General features: G+C 41.2%; 1 protein-coding gene across 1 annotated transcript in view; it reads right to left on the bottom strand.

The window, feature by feature from the left end:
• Window positions 1-17,860, bottom strand: part of RAMP3 (receptor activity modifying protein 3) — a 54,857-nt gene extending 36,997 nt beyond the window's left edge. The window contains exon 1 of the mRNA XM_020971573.2: window positions 17,214-17,860. Coding sequence (XP_020827232.1) covers window positions 17,214-17,265 — 52 coding nt within the window. The 5' untranslated portion in view covers window positions 17,266-17,860. The remainder of the gene's footprint in view (window positions 1-17,213) is intronic.
• Window positions 17,861-18,436: the final 576 nt, after the last annotated feature.

Consider the following 18,436-nt stretch of genomic DNA (forward strand, 5'->3'; position numbering starts at 1 on the left):
GCCCTGTTTGTTTCAAATAACAGGGGATTATTCAAACAATGAGGATAATAGGATTTTTACAGTAGTTGAAAGCTTGCAAAAATTGTTATATAAATATATATTTTATAGGAAACAAATAATATTCCATTTCATCCTCACAGCTACTCTGGGAGATGGGTGCTATTATTATTCCCATTTTACAGATAAAGAAACTGAGGCAGAGAAAGGTTAAGTAACTTGCTCCAGGCCACATAGCTAGTAAGTATCTAAGGGCAGATCTGAACTCAGGTCTTCCTGACTCCAGGCCCACCACTCTAACCACTGAACACCTAGCTATACTTATAAGGAGTAGATGACCTCAGAGGCTTATTCCACTCTAAGACTCTATGCTATATATTTGTTTGTATTCTCCACAGCACCAAGCACATAATAGATGCTGTATAAATATTTATCCAAACACAGGGACAAATCTCTCTGTCAGGACCTGGCAATGAGGATTGGTAATGATAATAACGATGAACATGAAGAAGTTAGCAGGAAAAGATACTAAAAGGAATAGAAACTGCAACCACATACTGTAATATGTGCGAACAAATATCAGCGCTTCAAGCAGTTTCAGGTTTCTAGATCTAGTTCTAACAGCCAGCAAAGGAATACGTACAATAAAGAGAAGGGTGGATGTCAAAGAGCTCGGGTTGTTAAATAAAGGCAAAACGTAAGTTTAAAATTCGTATATGCAAATAGATGAACTTTCATATAAGTTCTAAGATTTTAAAGCATTATCTTGTAGGAATTAAGTTCCCATCACTGCAGGTCTTCAAGCAGTGGCTAGATAACCACAAAATTACAGAATTTGAGAACTAGAAAGGATTTTAGGGGACATACAGTCCTGCTGTTCCAAAAGGGAAACCCCACCATGATATATTCCCATATTCTCTATATTTAGCTTCACATGCACTCATTCACTGCAGGTACCTTGCCACCAGGCTTAGGCTTCTACTCCCTCCACCCACCCCACTTCCCATCTTTTGTCTAGAAAGTGCAATCAAATCATGACTGCCGTTGCTTCTTAAAAAAAAAATGCTAATCTACTGCTCTGATTCCTCTCACCATCCCTTTAACGCCTCAAACTAAAATTTTATTACCTGGCTATCAATTCCTTGTTGATAACTAGGAGGCCCAATGGATACAGTGTGGGGCCTAGAGCTGGGAAGACTTGAGTTCAAATACAGCCTCAGACACTTACTATCTCTGTGATCCTGGGCAAGTCACTTAACCTCTCTCTGCCTTAGTTTCTCCAGCTGCAAAATGGAGATAATAATAGCACCTATTTTCCAGGGTTATTGAGAGAATCAAATAAAATAATATTTGTAAAGTGCTTAGTAGAGTGCCTTGCATGAAGTAGGTAATTAATAAATGCTTTCTTTCCTCCCTTTATACAAGATAGATACACACACACACACACACACACACACACACACACACATATATATACACATATGTATATATGTGTATATATATTATATGAAGGATAATAAAGACTGTGTATCTATAACATATAATAGGGAAAGACTCTGTATATAGTCTACTGTTCTTTCCCTTTTATTTTCCTCGCTTCATAAAGATAGATATCTATCGATAAATAGATAGATAGACTATAAGTTCCTTGAGAACAAGAAGTATCCCTGGTATTTGTATCCCAGAGCCTAGCACAGCGTCTGACTCATAGTAAGTGCTTAATAAGTCCTTTCTCTTTCAATCATTCATTCATTCATTCATACCACATGTGACAAGTGGTCATCTAGCCTCCTCAGAAAGCCCTCCAACAGTGGGGCACCAACTTTGGAAAGATGTTGTAGAAGAATTTCCTATTCAGGTATGGGTTGAACTGCATAACCTCTGAAATGCCTTCGAAGTTTCATTCCATAATTATTACAAGGATGACAGCACGTCAGACCTGAAAGAGACCTTTGGGACAGTCAGCCAGTCAATCAACAGGCACTTATTAAGTGCTTATTACTATGTGCTGGGCACTGTGTAAGCACTGGACTATCTAATCCAATTCTCTTATTTTAAAAATGGGGAAACGGAGAGCAGAGAGATGAAGTGATTGAAAGTCGAACAGCTAATAAGCAACAGAACAAAAACTTGAAATTGGTTCTTATCCTGACTCTAGCGTTCTCTCTACTACCCAGGAAGATGTAAAGAAACACCATTACTTTGTATTACTGGAGACAGGTATATAGTATTAAGTGACTTCCATAAAGGAGGCAGAGCAAATTCCTACAATATCAAGTCAGCAGATAATTTCTAGGACCAGAAGATTAATGCTAATTACCTCCCCTCCACTGAAAAAAAGTATAAACATTTTAGATTATGCCACGTGTTAATATATCCAACCTAATATTCAGATACACCCGCTTCTATTCCCATTTTACCAACTATACATATATCTTTGAATAAATTGTATAAAAATGGTTATTCTCTGGAATAGAAATAAGATCCACTCATGTAGCTCCTTTTAAGAATATTTCACCTTGGAGTTGTGAACTGATCCAACCATTCTGCAGAGCAATTTGGAACTATGCCCAAAGGGCTATAAAAATGTGCATACCCTTTGACCCAGCAATACCACTTCTAGGGCTGTATCTCAAAGAGATCATAAAAATGGTAAAAGGACCCACATATACAAAAATATTTATAGCAGCTCTTTTTGTGGTGGCAAATTGGAAATGCCCATCAATTGGGGAATGGCTGAACAAATTGTGGTATATGAATGTAATGGAATACTATTGTGCTATAAGGAATGATGAGCAGGCAGACTTCAGAAAAACCTGGAAAGACTTATATGGACTGATGCTGAGTAAAGTGAGCAGAACCAGGAGAACATTGTACACAGTAACAGCCACATTGTGTGATGACTAACTTTGATAGACTTATCTCTTCTTAGCAATACAAGGATCTAAGACATCTCCAAAAGACTCATGATGGAAAATATTGTCCACATCCAGAAAAAGAACTATAAAGTCTGAATGCAGACCGAAGCTTATTATTTGCTCTCTCTTTTTTGTTTGTTTCTTTCTTCTTTCTCATGGTTTCTCCCATTGGTTCTAATTCTTCTTTACAACATGACTAATGTGAAAATAGGTTTAATACGAATGTATGTATATAGAACCTATATCAAATTGCACACCATCTTGGGGTAGGGGGAAGGAAGAGATAGGGAGAAAATTTGGAACTCAAGATCTTATGGAAGTGAATGTTGAAAACTAAAAATAAATAAATTTTTAAAAATAAAATAATTTTTAAAAGAATGTCACCTTTTAATTTGCTAAAGAAATAAACATCATAAGCATTCATACATGGTGTTCATCCATAGAACACCTGAGCAAGCCAAGTTTTCTCTAACTTATTTTCTTCAACAAGGAATAGGTTCTCTAAGCAGAGTCAACTACTTCTCAGGCTTTTGAGATCATTGATATCATTTGTTCCGGGGGGTGAGGGGGGACACACACACATACTTCAGCGCTCACAAAAGTCTATAGGGTTAGTTTCCACTGCAAAAGCCAAGAAAAATAGTTCAATTCTACCGTTCTGAGCTGTCAGAATAGTGGAGGGAAGAGATGAATAACAGAATCGAAAGCCTGGCAGCAGTCTTCAGAGACAAGGAAATGTCAATCACCACTTGGCAAAAAGCATAGTGTCTTAATAATAAACTTGTCTCTCGACCTTAATTCTCTTTCATACTTTGACTGCTGGGTCTGAATGCTCCAGGAGATAAGTTTTTATCCTCAAAACTAATGACTTGTTAAAAATGTGAGTTCTTTGTGAATTGGGATTTTTAACTGAGAGTCAGGATTTCCAAATGGCAATGTAAATATTCCTTACCCCACTGCCTAAATCCTGTTCTGGCCAGAAACTCTGAGGGTCTGCCCCTCCCAAACTGATTCTTTTGTAAAGGCAAACTAGGCCATCTTTTTCCTCAATTCTTACCCAGACTTTAACTACTGAGTGGGTGTTGCCTCACACAACATGGGACATGGGAAAGCTTTAAAAGGCTAAGGTCTCTCACTGCGTCCAGCACCATCACCCATCATCCTAACCTATGTCTTACCACTGAACTCCAATGCTGTGGAGGAGAAAGTGAGGCTAATGACTTTGCACAACTCAAATCCAATTCACTTGTAAATCAAGACACCAGCCTCATGATGTCATTGGTCCCCTTCAAGAAGGAAGGACAAACAACAATGAAGCATAAATGGAGGTGACCAAGAAACATAAATGAACAAGACCCATTTATCTTTTCAATTTCTGACTAAAATCAATCAATAATAAATACATACATATATACGTATATATACATGTGTGTGTGTATGTGTGTGTATGTGTGTGTGTGTATGAAGTGCCCGCTATGTGCCAGACAGTGTGCTAAGCACTGGACTAGAACGCAGAAGTCTTTCCAATCTGGAGCCAAAAAAAAGCATATGTGGGTTTCATTTCCTTCTGAGGGAGTATAGCACATGAGGAAAAACTTCAGAAAAGGTAATCTAAGGGTCAGCTGTGAGTTCTGCCCCCTGCCTGTGTTATTCCCTAACATCTTTTAAGAAACCTTTCCTAACACCTCCAACTCCTCATCCAAGAAATGGTGATATCTCCCTCTTCAGATTTCTCAAAATACTGAGTGAAGCCTCTGCTTCGCACTTCTCTTAATTTCTCACGTGCCACAATTATTTGTGTATTTATCCTACACACACACACACATATACAGCACATGCACACACATGTGCAAAATTTGATTATAAGTTCCTTGAGAACTGATATCTATGTCTATATCATATCTATCTTTGAATCTCCAGTACTAATCACAGTGCCTTATAATACATAGTAGGTAGTTAAAATGTTTATTGAATTTAAATAAAAGAAACCAGCATAACTACAAATTCTCCAAGGAGAAAACATTTTAAAAAGATACTTGCAAAAAAAATTAAGAAGGGGCACAGAACAATGGCTAAATGCATATATATGTATATTATACACACACACACACACACACACACACACATACACACATATACAAATATATATTCACTGTAAAAATAATGTCAGTGAGGGCAGGAAAAGAATTGAGAACCACAGAGAATGCTAAAGATTCTCATATTAGGAGCAAGAAGAAGGAGGAAAAGATCATGCCCCTATTTGGTAAAGGACCAGGGAGATTCATCACAGTCTGTCTATAGAAAGAGTCAGAAGCCCCGGACCCACCATTCCTAGTCACACAGCCCTAAGAATCTCTAATGGCTTTGGCTTCCTCATATAAAGAATGCAGAGCCGGCCAACCCTCAGAGTCATTATGAGGGTCAAATGAGGATACACATAAAGACACTTTATAAACTGAAAAGTAACAGACAAACATAAACTAGTTGTCCTAATGGTGTAATGCTGTTAACAAGGAGAAAGGGAAACTACTGAGCTCCCCTTTTACTTCCATTTTCTCCATCAAGGAATGCTCTTCAAACTGCAAAGGACAGTCCAATCATCACAGAAGGGTCTACATTGAGAACAGACTAAGAGTGCAGTCATCTCTTTAAATTTGGTCGTGTCTAACTAAAGACAGATAGATTACATCATCTGATACTGAAATAATCTGTATATGCAAATGAAGGATTGCTATAATGAATTTGAGACATTGTGGAAAACAAAAAAGCGTAGTACACCAGAAAATAGGCAAACATTGTTACAATTTTCCCAAAAAAACAAAAAATTGATAGATTCTAGTAACTACAGACTACTGAACCTGGTGTTGAATTTCTCAGAAGGGACCTCAGAAACTTCCCATACCTGATGAAGAATTTTTTCTTCACTTTTTCCAAAATAACTGATTTTTTTTGATAGTTAGTATGCACTTAGGAAAAAAAGCAATGCTCACTGGACATCAGTATGGGTTGAATAACACTTCACTGGAGCTATGGTCTCACTGATGTGGGTAATTCCTACAATGACACAGTTCATAACCTATTCAGGCCTCTTCATCCTGTACAATTTTTGTCCATTTTCCTCCCAGAAATCCTATGAAAGAGCTCTACCCAATTTTTCAGTGTCCTTCTGTTAGTATCTTTTAACATCCTGGGGACCAATGCAAACAACTCTACTGACTGATAAACGACTGAACAATAGCAATCCTGACTCTAAGACCAGCTCTAACCATTATTTCAAACTGCACCGTCCTATACACTCACACATCTATCTTCACACACACACACACCATTTTCCACATTTGGAAAGAGTGCCAAGCTCTGAATCAGGAACCCTCAAATCTCAATTCTGATACTCACTAACGGTGCAATCATGGGGAAATAATATAACCTCTTTGAGCCTGTACCTTCGTCTAAAAAACAGGACTAAAATATCTGTCCTATATACCACACAGGGTTGTAACAGAGAATATGATTTTTTAAACCTTGAAAACCCCACTATAAGTGTCAGTTATTTTGATTAAATTTATGATTCTCCCCATTGCTCTACATTTGTTATTTTTAAAAATCAGTATGATACCAAAGCTGTGTTAAAAGACCATCAGTTGGGGGCAGCTAGGTAGTACAGTGGATAGAGCACCAGCCCTGGAATCAGGAGGACTTGAGTTCAAATCTGACTTCAGACACATTAACACTCCCTAGCTGTGGGACTCTGGGTAAGTCACTTAACCCCAATTGCCTCACAAAAAAAAAAAGACCATCAGTCTATATTTACCGAGCACACTCAGGGTGTCAGTTCAAAAAATCCCTTTATTCCCTCAGTTCTAATTACACTGGCTTACACAAGTTCAGCTAAAAGAATTTGGGGGGGGTTGCTTCTAAAATACATTATTCCTAGTAAGATTTCAAATGGAAGGCCATCCAATAAACAAAGGAGAGGTATATGATGGGTGTGAGCAGGCTATGCCATACTGCATATTTTGTTTACACTTAATACTAATCATTATTGATACCATAAGCAATAATATGCAGTCCATGACTTTAAAGAACTTATATTGTAGTACAGGACATAAAACATATACACAGATATAATGTAACACAGAATGTTATAAATGTATGAAGAGTATGGGAAAAACAGTGTAAAGAATGTCACCCAAGGGGGCAGCTAGGTGGCATAGTGGATAGAGCACCAGCCCTGGAGTCAGGAGGACCTGAGTTCAAATTTGACCTCAGACACATAACACTTACTAGCTGTGTGACTCTAGGCAAGTCACTTAACCCCAATCGCCTCACCAAAAAAATATATATATATATCACCCAAGAAACATCTGAGGAAAAAAATACCAGTTGGTCACACCAGAAAACTGAGGCATATCTGATGGACAGCTCATGGCTTTCACTGGCATCTTGGAGATATCAAGGCTCCCAGCAAATATGGACAGGCCCCCAACACAAACTTTCAGGAGGAAGTAGATGGAATCAAGATGCACTGGATGACCTTGGCCTTTCTAAATCAAGGCTTTCTCACGCCAAGACTAAGGGCAAGGCAAGAATTGTGACAAAAGATGGCCTAATTTACCATCACAAAAACATCAATCTGGGAGGGGAAGACCCTCAAAGGTACTCCTTCATCCAAACACAGGCCATCATCCTCATGTCTTAAGAGCCTATCTTATGAGTCTTTATAACTTTAAAAAAAAGCTCAGTCCATGCAAAACTATATGCATTTAGAACCCATGTGCAATCTTGCACTTTGGGCAAAAACAATGCTATCTCATAAATAAAGTGATAACCAGGAAGCAGCCATAGCTGTGAAGGGCTTTGCAGAAATTGGTCATTTATTCATCAGCCCTACAAGAAAGATGGGGAACTGGATTCCCCAATCTGGAGGATCCAGAGACCAACCAAGGTTCAGTACACTGTCGGTATCAGAGAGGAACCCTACAAGCCAAAACATCTCATTCTTGAGTTTTGTGTAGATTGATGCATTTCCTTAAAGCGGATGGAGGAAAAGAAGGGAGGAATCATTACCAAAGAGGAAAATAAAAAGAGACAGAGACAGAGAAAGCAAAAGAAAGGAGAGGAGAGATGGGGAGGGGAGGGGAGGAGACGAGAGGAGAGGAGAGGGGAGGGGAGAGGGGAGGGGAGAGGGGAGGGAAGGGGAAGGGAGGGGAGGGGAGGGGAATGAGGGGAGGGGAAATGAGGGGAGGGGAGGGGAGAGGAGGGGAGAGAGCTAAAACATTTGGCCCCAGAAAAATGCTATTCATTTATGTGTCCTATCACTTCGATGGCACACAGCCAGAATTCTTAAGGTGAAACCAAAAATTGTTAAGATTTTACAAAACCAGAGAAAATGCAGTTTTCTACCAGCAAAATAATTTTCTCCTTCACACAGTTCTAATTAAGGAACTTGTACACTTGCAGCAGTTCAAAACTAAGCTGATCTCCAAAGTGATTTTCTTAGGCATAAACACCTAGGATTACCCTATGCCTAAGAAATCGTAGCATATTTATTTACCTCTCATGCTGCTCTATCCTTTAGCCCATTCTGAGGAGAAAATGGCAAAAAAATTTTCCCAAATAATGTCATAAATGTATCTCATTTTGCCTGCTTTGAAAAAAACAACCACTGTTGGGGGAAAAAAGAATAGACCATATGCTATCCTTGCAAGGAAAGACAAAGCATTAAATTGAAGTCCCCACTGTCTCCTAAGCACTGGCTAGAGTAAAAGGAGAGAGCGAGCTATAGTGAGCTATACCCTACTACCACCTCACAGCCTCTCATCACATCCACCATCACCTTATCTGACCAGAAGGTTTAGAGAACATGAACCTTGGGTGGTATTGAACTATATTAATACATGAAAAGCCTTTGAGAATGCTCAGCTGGGGGAAAGAGCACCAAGTAGCACAGAGCTAGGAAAAGAACACTCGCTGGGGGGCCGGGGGGTATGTGCTTTTAAATCCCACTCCTGACCCTTAATACCTTCGTGATCTGGGGCAAGTCACTTAGCCTCCCTAGGCCTTAGTTTCTTTATCCATAAAAATGAGGTGATTGGACCAGATGATGTCAAAGATCCTTTCCCACTCTAAGTATCCATTAAGATCATAAGCTGTGATCTCCATTTGAGATTGTAATGACTCAGAATGACTATGCTGGGGGTTGACATTGATTACGTATAATTTTTCAGGTAGGGATCTGACTATACAGCTTCTGAAAACACATTCAACTCTAAAATTCTGTTTCCTAGCACTTTTTTATATTCTTCATATGTTTATAACATTCTATGTCACAGTATATCTTTATATATGTTTTATGTCCTCTACTACAACATAAGTTCCTTACAGTCATGGACTGCATATTATTGTTCATGGTATCAATAATAATTAGTACTAAGTATAAACAAAAGAGGAAGGGAGGGAAGAAGCCAAAGAAGAAAAAGACAAAAAGAATACTAATCAGGACTTGAATATTCATAAAAGTTCTCTTCCATCATTCTTATTTTAGAGTGAAAAAAAGTCAGGAAGGAGAAAAAAAAATTTCAAGTCTAAAAGTATTTATTAAGCATTTATTATATGCCAGGCACTGTGGTGGGCACTGGGAATACAAAGAAAGGCAAAAATAGTCCCTGCCTTCAAGGAGCTCACAGTCTAATGGGGGAGTCTAACAGTCTAATGAAGGAGACAATGTCCAAACAACTATGTACAAAGCAGAGAGAGACACAGACAAAAAGACAGAGACAAAGAGAGAGACAGAGAAAAGAGAGACAGAGAGAGACAGAGAGAGAAAGAGAAAAGAGACAGAGAGACAGAGACAGAGGGAGGGAGACAGAGGGAGAGAGACAGGGAAGAAGACAGAAAAAGGGAGAGACAGAGACAGAAACGGAAATGGGGAGAGAGAGAGAGAGAGAGAGAGAGAGACAGAGAGAGAGACAGAGAGAGAGAGAGAGAGAGAGAGACAGAGAGAGAGAGAGAGAGAGACAGAGAGAGAGAGAGAGAGAGAGAGAGAGAGAGAGAGAGAGAGAGACAGAGAGAGAGAGAGAGAGAGAGAGAGAGAGAGAGAGAGAGAGAGAGAGAGAGAGAGAGAATAAATTGGAGGGAAGGTGGTAGCTTTAAGGGAGAATGCAAAAGGTAGAGTTTTAGATGAGACTTGAAGAAAACCAAGAGGTAGAGATAAGAAGGGAAAGAATTCAAAGCATGGGTGAGAGCCAAGGAAAATGCACAGAGTTGGGAGATGGTATGACTTATTTAAGGGAAAGCAAGGAGGTCATGTCATTGGATCATAGAATATGTGGAAAGGAATAAAGTATAAGAACACTGGAAAGGTGGAAAAGGTCCAGGTAATAAAGGGCTTTAAAAGCCAATCAGAGAATTTTATATTTGATCTTGGATTTAATAGAAAGCCACTTAAGTTTACTGAATGGGAAAGGGAGAGGAAACATGGTGGTCAGAACAGCACTTTAGGAAGATTACTTTGATAGCTGAATGGAGGAGGAGGAGAAATAGGGAAAGACTGGGAAACCAGAAGCCTATTGAAATAGTTCAGGTGTGAAGTGATGGGGTTAAGAGTGATCAGAGCAGTGGCAATGGCAGATGAGAGAAGGAAGCATGTACAAGAGATGTTGCAAAAGTAAAATCAACAGGATTTGGTGACTGAATGTGGGGGATGAGAGAGAGTGAAGAGTTAAAGATGACATCCAGGCTATAGATCTAAGTGAGAGAGGATAGTGATATCCTGCATAGTAATAGGTAGAAAGGGGGAATGGATTGGGGAAAACGTCATAAGTTCAATGCTGGACATGTTGAGTTTAAAGTGCCTAAGGGACATCTAGTTTGAGATGTCCAATAGACAACTGGAGATGTGAAAGAGGAAACCAGGAGAGTAGTTATAGCTGGATTTAAGATTTGAGAATCATCAGCATAGAGATAATTGAATCCATGGGAGTGGACAAGATCACCAAGAGAGATAATATGGAGGTGAAAGAAAAGAGGCCCCAGAAGACCCACAGTTAGTGGATATGACCTGGATAAAGATTCAGAAAAGGATCAGTCAGAGAGGTAGAACCAGTAGAGAGCAGTGTCACATAAACCTAGAAATAAGAAAGTGTCAAAAGGGGGTGACTAATAGTGTCAAAGGCTGCAGAGAGGGTAAGAGGAATGAGGATTGAGAAAAGGCCATTCAATTTTTTAGTTAAGAGATCATTGGTGATTTCAGAGACAGCAATTTCGGTTGAATGAGAAAGTCAAAAGGCAGATTGCATAAAATGTAGAATCAAGTGAAAGGAGAGAAAGTGAAGGCACCAATAATAGACTGCTTTCTCAAGGCATTTAGCTGAAAAAAGGAAGAAAGATATCTGATGACAGATAGGAAGGATGACAGGATCAAGTGAAGGGTTTTTAAAGACGGGAGATACATGGGTGTTTATAGGCAGCAGGGAGCCAACATAGGAGATAGGGAGAAACCGAAAATGAGTAGGGATGTTAGAGGAGGCAATATCCTGGAAACAGGACAGAACAGGATCACTTGTGCATGTGGAAGAGTTTGTCTTGAGAAGGAGAAGGAGAAGAAGGAGGAGGAGAGAAGAAGAAGAAGAAGAAGAAGAAGAAGAAGAAGAAGAAGAAGAAGAAGAAGAAGAAGAAGAAGAAGAAGAAGAAGAAGAAGAAGAAGAAGAAGGAGGAGGAGGAGGAGAAAAAGAAGAGTTATATGATACAGGGATGACAGAGGAGATAGTGTTGGAAGGCATTTGAGTATTGTGAGTTGAAGAGGAGAGAAGAAGAAGGAACTCTTGGTGAATAGCTTCAATTTTTTCAGTGAAATATAAGGTGCCGTGTCATCAAGCATTTAGATTCTCATATGTCAAGCAAATCTAGTAAACAAATAATTCTCATGAAAAGAATGAAGATTAGTTATGCTGGTTTAAAAAAAGCAAGTGAGAACTAGTTAAATGAAGTGAGGATGTCTAAACTTGGAGAAGAGAAGACTTCAGGAAGACACAATAGCTTCCTCCAGATACTTGAAGGCATATGACATGGAGTACCAGAGCACAAATCTGGACTTCCAAGAGACTATAGGTTCTGCTGTATCTGTTTTCCTTATCTTCTCAAGCAAAAGGAAAACAACAAATGGTCAGCTAAAATATACTGTCCAAAAGGCAGAAAAAGAAAGGACTCTCTCTCTCTCTCTCTCTCTCTCTCTCTCTCTCTCTCTCTTCTCTCTCTCTCTCTCTCTCTCTCTCTCTCTTATTTCTGCTGAAGTAACAAGCTGCGTCCCTTCCAAAGAAGAATTTGCTTGGGGAGTTATGGCATGAATTTGTGATGTCTTCTGCTGCCACCACCTGGAAAATCCTATGTAATTCATGAAATTGCCATCCGTGTAGTTCATGAGATCCCCATTTATATTAGTTACGGAGAATGACAGCAATTTGCAGAATTAAAATACATAACAAATTGGGGACCAACTTCTTTACTTTGACACCAGAGGTCAATTCCACCATTTGGCAAGGAAGTTCAAATTGAAGCTGCTAATGAAGTATTTTTGTTTATAAGGGCTTTTGTCTATTTGTTTGAAAAATTAACTCAAGAAGTAGTAGGCTCCCATCCCTGGAGATGTGCAAACAGGAGCTGGATGTCTACTTCTTAAGTATGTCACGAAGTATATATGGGCCGAGCTACATGACTTTGGAAATTCTGAGACTGGGTTATTTGATGAGGTTCCAGGAACTTACAAGCCCGGTGCATAACTTTAACAGTAAAGTCAGCAGTGTACAACAAATCAGCTGCTCCTGCTTGCAGAAGGATACCCTTTGTAGGGGCAGCTAGGTGGCGTGGTGGATAGAGCACCGGCCCTGAAGTCAGGAGGACCTGAGTTCAAATTTGGCCTCAGACCAAACACTTGACACTCACTAGCTGTGTGACCCTGGGCAAGTCACTTAACCCAACTTGCCTAAAAGCCAAAAAAAAAAAGATACCCTTTGTGTCAAGGCAGAAATGAAGATGGTTGTGATGCATTTAGTGATTTGCATTTCCTTACCCTTCCCAGTTTTCTTCAGACCTACTCTCTCAAACCCAGAGTAGAAGACTGGAATCACTTACGTGTTTCGTTTTGCTTTGTTCCTTTCAAATTATACTGAATAATGATACTCATTATGAGTCTATAATAGATCTATAATGAACCTGAACAAATACAGCTAAGCAAATGACTAAACACCTATCCAGAAAGAAAACACACACTTCAGCCCAGGTGGTAAACACATGGAACCGGTTTTCTATAAACACAAATTGGTGCCTTTCAACTCATGCTACCTGTGACATTATTAAAAGGATAAAATACAACATTAAAAATACTAATGCTCTTTGCTGCTTAAAGCTGGAAAAAAAACATACAGATCCTAAAAATAAATTAGTGTGTGTTACATTTGCTTCTTTTGTTTTAAACAATGACTTCCAGACTACAGAGGGAGGGGAGCAGTAAATGGCAAAAAACAGATGGAAAGTGAGTTGTGCAGAAATAAAAATAAATAAGCAATGAAGATCACCATGGTAGAAGGAGGTCGTGTGATATCATTAGCAGAGCATACAGCAGAAGCCAACAGGCCTGTGTTCCAGTATCAGTTCTGCCAAAATCTAGCTGAATGACTTGCACAAGTCACTCTCTTGGGCTCAGTTAGCTCATCTGTAAAATAAGGGAACTGAACGAAGTCATGCTTCAAGACTCTTCCAGCTCTAAGGAGCCTGTGATTGAACCCCAAACCATGCAAATTAGCACTTACTACAACAGTGCTTACTATGTCCAAGGCACCATACTAAGTGTTAGGAACACAAAGATGAAGAAGAAAAATAGTCACTGACCTCAAGGAGCTTACATTTGACTGAAATAATTCTACTAAAATGGTTAAAAACAAGTGAAGTATATTTGCATTATAAATTACACTAAATAAATTGTTATCAAAAACTAGAAGAATATCCCCACAAGGTTGCCTCAATCAAGTCATTTCACATTAATGTTGTAACCAAGATGGGAAATTGCATTAAAAGGTCATGCAGCCAGTCACCCACCTATTTGTACAACCCTGGTCCTATGGCACTGCCCCTTAATACTCATTTTACCTAAGGATATTTGGTAAGATATCCATTCCTCAATTGCTATAGATCCACAGAGTGAGACAGCACACTGTTTGCTCAGTCATTTTTTCAGTCATGTCCCACTCTCTGTTACCCTATGTTGGGTTTTCTTCCAAAAGATAATGAAGTAGTTTGTCATTTCCTTCTCCAGATCATTTTACAGATGAGGAACTGAGGCAAACAGGGTTAAGTGACTTGCCCAAGGTTACACAGCCAGTAAGTGTCTGAGGTCAGATTTGAACTCATAAAGATGAGCCTTCCTAACTTCAGGCCTGGCACTCTGTGCCACCTAGTTGCCATAGCATGCTGTTAATCTCTGGGAATTGTCCAAGAAAAAAAATAAAGAGGGGGTAAGGGGAAATAACAAACTGCTTTAAAACCAAAAGCATCCCTTTTATTAATACATCCTAATGAGAAGGAGGGGGGAGAAGAGAAAAACTAATTAATAAATCACATTCAGTCAAATAAGCCCTTCATAATCTCCTAGCATCAGTATATGCACCAGTTTCAGTTGTCCTGTGCTAAAGCGAAAAATCTGGGCTAGGCAAGCATTAGGGTTTATGATGAAATCTACACACTTGGAGGGTGGGATAGCACATTTTTATTTATTTATTTAAATAACAGAAACTCCAGATGCATGGAGGTAACATAATTAATTTCAAGGATCTTCCAAAATAACCACTTTTAGGATCCAAAGAGAAGGTGCTATCTCCTTTGAATGGTCATGAAGAATCTGGAATTTTAAGAGTAAAATCACAAAATTGAGCTTTTCTGACATGAGCTATTCCTGATAAAACTGGTAGAGAGGAAGTTTCCTTTCCTTCACTTTCCATCTAGCCCTCAGGCCAAAGAGGTAGGTACACACACTATTCACACACCCATGCACACCCAAAGCCAACTTTAAAACATGCCTATACAAACCATCCTTACCACACCACTTTTAACTCTCAAAGTAAAGCACATCATAAATACCAAAAACATTTCTAGGTTCCTAACGATTAAAGGATATATAAAACCAAAAATCTAGTGTAACTCCTTTTGAGTAGCTAAAGCAAGTTAAAGCAGAACTTTCGGTGTTATTAAAAGAAAATGTTAACCTACAAGACTTCTAATGGCATCAGGTTACTGCCAGGTCTATGCAAACTAAATGGAAGTCATGCCATCACCTTACCAAGAATATTTCAAATTAAGAAATGAGAAAAAATTGAATTTGGGAAGGATAGGATGGAGTGAGGGACCACCATTTGGGATAATGGTCTGTTCCTTCCATATCACCTTAGAAATGTAATTTTGCTTTTATAGATGTCTGGCCTTCATCTCATACCACTCCCAATTATTCTTCCTGAAAGTGAGGATCTCTAATCCAATCCACACCACCACCAGCTCTTCTCCACCTCCACCAAAAAACATCAACAACAACAACAAAAACCCACTCATATACAACTATGACAAATGGGTTTTCACTCTTACACAATCGATTCAGTTCTAAAAAAATGAAACTCAATTAAACCCTTGCCCCAACCCCTATTTCCCATCTCATTTTTCCTCCACACCTTTCATTTTCAATCGAGGGAATATAACACAATTCAATTCAACAAATATTTATTACGGCCTCTGTATACAGAGCACTGTAAGGAGAGGATGGGGTGAGGGGGAGGGTTGGCTAGAGACAGAAGGTTTAAACAAGACAGTCCTTGCCACAAAAACTCCAACGTTAGATATGAGATATCACTCCTTGGGGGGGGGGGAGAATGAGCCCAAACCGCAACCTCTGAGCTATTGCAAAACCTCAGCGGGAGCGGGGTGCGGAGTGAGAGTGGGGGGAGAGAGATGATGGAAAGAGGGGGATAGGAAAGAGAAACTCCTGCCCCCTAAGACTCATTAGAACAGGTGCCTTTTGTACCTCAACTATGCCATTTACTGAAAAGCCATGAAGGGGTGCAAAGAACAGTCTGCCTCAAAGACCGAAGGAGAAAAAAAAGATCCAGCCCGCTCACGACTGCTAATCTTCCTTTTTCCCCGGGCACCGTCGCCACTTCCCCCATCTTCACAGGGAGAAAAATATATAAAATCCAAGAAATAGGAGCTTTCTCTGGCTTTCATAAGTGATCTATCCTTGACGCTAAAAGGGACCTTAGAGACCATGTGCTGCAACCTCGTCTTTTTAGAGATGAGGAAAGAGAAATTTAGAGGAAGGTAAATGACTTGCTCAGGATCACACAGGTAGCCAGTAACAAAGTCCGGACTCTAACCCAAGTCCACTGACTTAACTGAATCTCTGACTGGTGTTGGAATTTTATCAGGCCCGTTCTCAGGTCATATTATCTTCCCAGCTCTCCTTCCGAACCTGCCTCCTCCCAGGTATACTGTCCAACAGACAAATGAAACAGAAAAACAATGCACCTCAGCTCTGCATCCTAAAACACAGATCCCTCTCCCTGGCCACAGTCCAGCCTCCTCCCAGGTATACTGTTTCTCGCCAGAGAATTTTCAGACCACCACTGCCCGGCCCCAAATCCACTTCCCCTTCCCCTCCTGGGACAAAGAGACCCCGCCTCCAGCCAAGGAATATAACACAGGAACTTTTTTTTTTAACTCTTCTTTTACTCCTCCGGCCCTCTAGCCACGGACTAGGACGTGGGGGGCGGGGGTGGATGGGAGAGGGAGGGAAAGGGATGGGAGAGAGAGAGAGAGAGAGAGAGAGAGAGAGAGAGAGAGAGAGAGAGAGAGAGAGAGAGAGCGAGCAGAAGAGGCATAGGCGCTCAGAAGAGTGCCCCACCCCCGGAGCCCCTTCACAGCCTTGCTAGCCAGCCACACCATGCGCCCAAGTTCCGCGGGTGGAGAACAGGAACAGCTCCTTCCTCCTTCCCAGAGGCTCAAGCCCCCGCTGCACACTGGTGGAGCAGGGCAGAATAGGGCAGGGCAGGGCGAGGCTTCCCAGGTATACAGTTCCTGGCGGGCAGACAAGACTTCATAGGAAAAACTTAGAGGATCCAGCGGGAGGGCGGCCGCTCCCCTCCATTCAGAAAGGGGGGCTTACTGCACCAAGAAGCCTTGCCAGAGCATCGGCGAGAAACCCCCTCGGGCCCGATCGGCTCCCGGTCCTTTTGTCCCTTTCAGACCCCCAGGTCCCTTGCTTACCCCAGAGCAGCACCAGGAAAAGTCGCAGCCACCGCCGCGCTCGCAGTTCCATCGCGCTCGCTCCGGAGAAGCCTTGTAGGAAGGCTTCCAAAAGAGGAGAGCCAGGGGCCGGCTCGGGCTAGTGGAGGCGGGGAAGGGAGGGACGGGGAGGGGAGGATCGGAGGAGGAGCTGGGGATAAGGGGGAGTCCGAGGCGGCCCAAGGTAGGTGAGCTGCTACAGCAGCGCCCACCAACCCGGCTCAGCCTGGTTGTGCCTGATGATCCAGCACTCTCTCTTCTCCGCCTCGTGCTTCCCTGGCTCAATTCGTCTGCTTTCCCAGCTGGGGCGCAGGAGCCGGAGGAGAGCCAACGACATTGCGATCCCCCCCCCCCGACTCCCGCTGCCCCCGCCTCCTAAGCAGAGGCAGACCGCCCCTCAGCGCCCATCAACTGGAACTCTCCTGTTTCTTCTTTTTTTGGGGGTTGTGGTTTGTTTCCTCCCCCACGGCAGGTCCTCTTTGCATGGGTCAGAGGATGAAGAGGATGTAGTGGCTATTCTGGTATCCTCCAGGGGAGTTAGGGGCCGGAACCACTGAGAAGCAGGACTGCTGGAGGAAGGACGGACATAGGGAGAGAAAAAAGCCGGGACCCTGGAGAGGCTGAGTGTTTGTGTGTGTGGGTGTGGGTGTGTGTATCCGTTTTGCTTTCTTTGTGCATCAGCACGTGTACATGTGTATATGTAGCTGTTATCGTTCCTTTCTCTGCCAAGACTCTCCAAACACCTTCATTCAGAGGGCTTAGTGGCCACACACACACACACACACACACACACACACACACACACGCACACACACCCCTTTTTTCTCTCTTCAAGCACCAACGCTTAGGGCGCATTGATTAAGCAGCTTCTGCTCCCTTTTATCCTGGGGCACCGCTTAAGACCACTCTGATTTTTCTTGACTTCTCAAGAACTATTACTCGAGGACCAGCACTATAACCACTGTACCACTTAGCTACCTTGAGATGGGTCTAAATGGAAAGAGCAGATATGAAGGCTGTCCAAAGATAGCTACCTATTCCCAAACCATTAAACTCTTTTCCTATATTCTTTTAGTTGTGATAATAATAATAGGTGGCATTTATAAGACGTTACTAGTGTCTTACTAGTAGCCCTAAAGATGAGGAAACTGAGGCTCTGAGAGGTTGCTCATGGTCCCTGATCAGTGACTGAGGGGTAATTTGAA

The sequence above is a fragment of the Phascolarctos cinereus genome, unplaced genomic scaffold (genome assembly GCF_003287225.1).
Source record: "Phascolarctos cinereus isolate Bilbo 61053 unplaced genomic scaffold, phaCin_HiC Scaffold_4;HRSCAF=312, whole genome shotgun sequence".
NCBI classification, from domain to species: Eukaryota; Metazoa; Chordata; class Mammalia; order Diprotodontia; family Phascolarctidae; genus Phascolarctos; species Phascolarctos cinereus.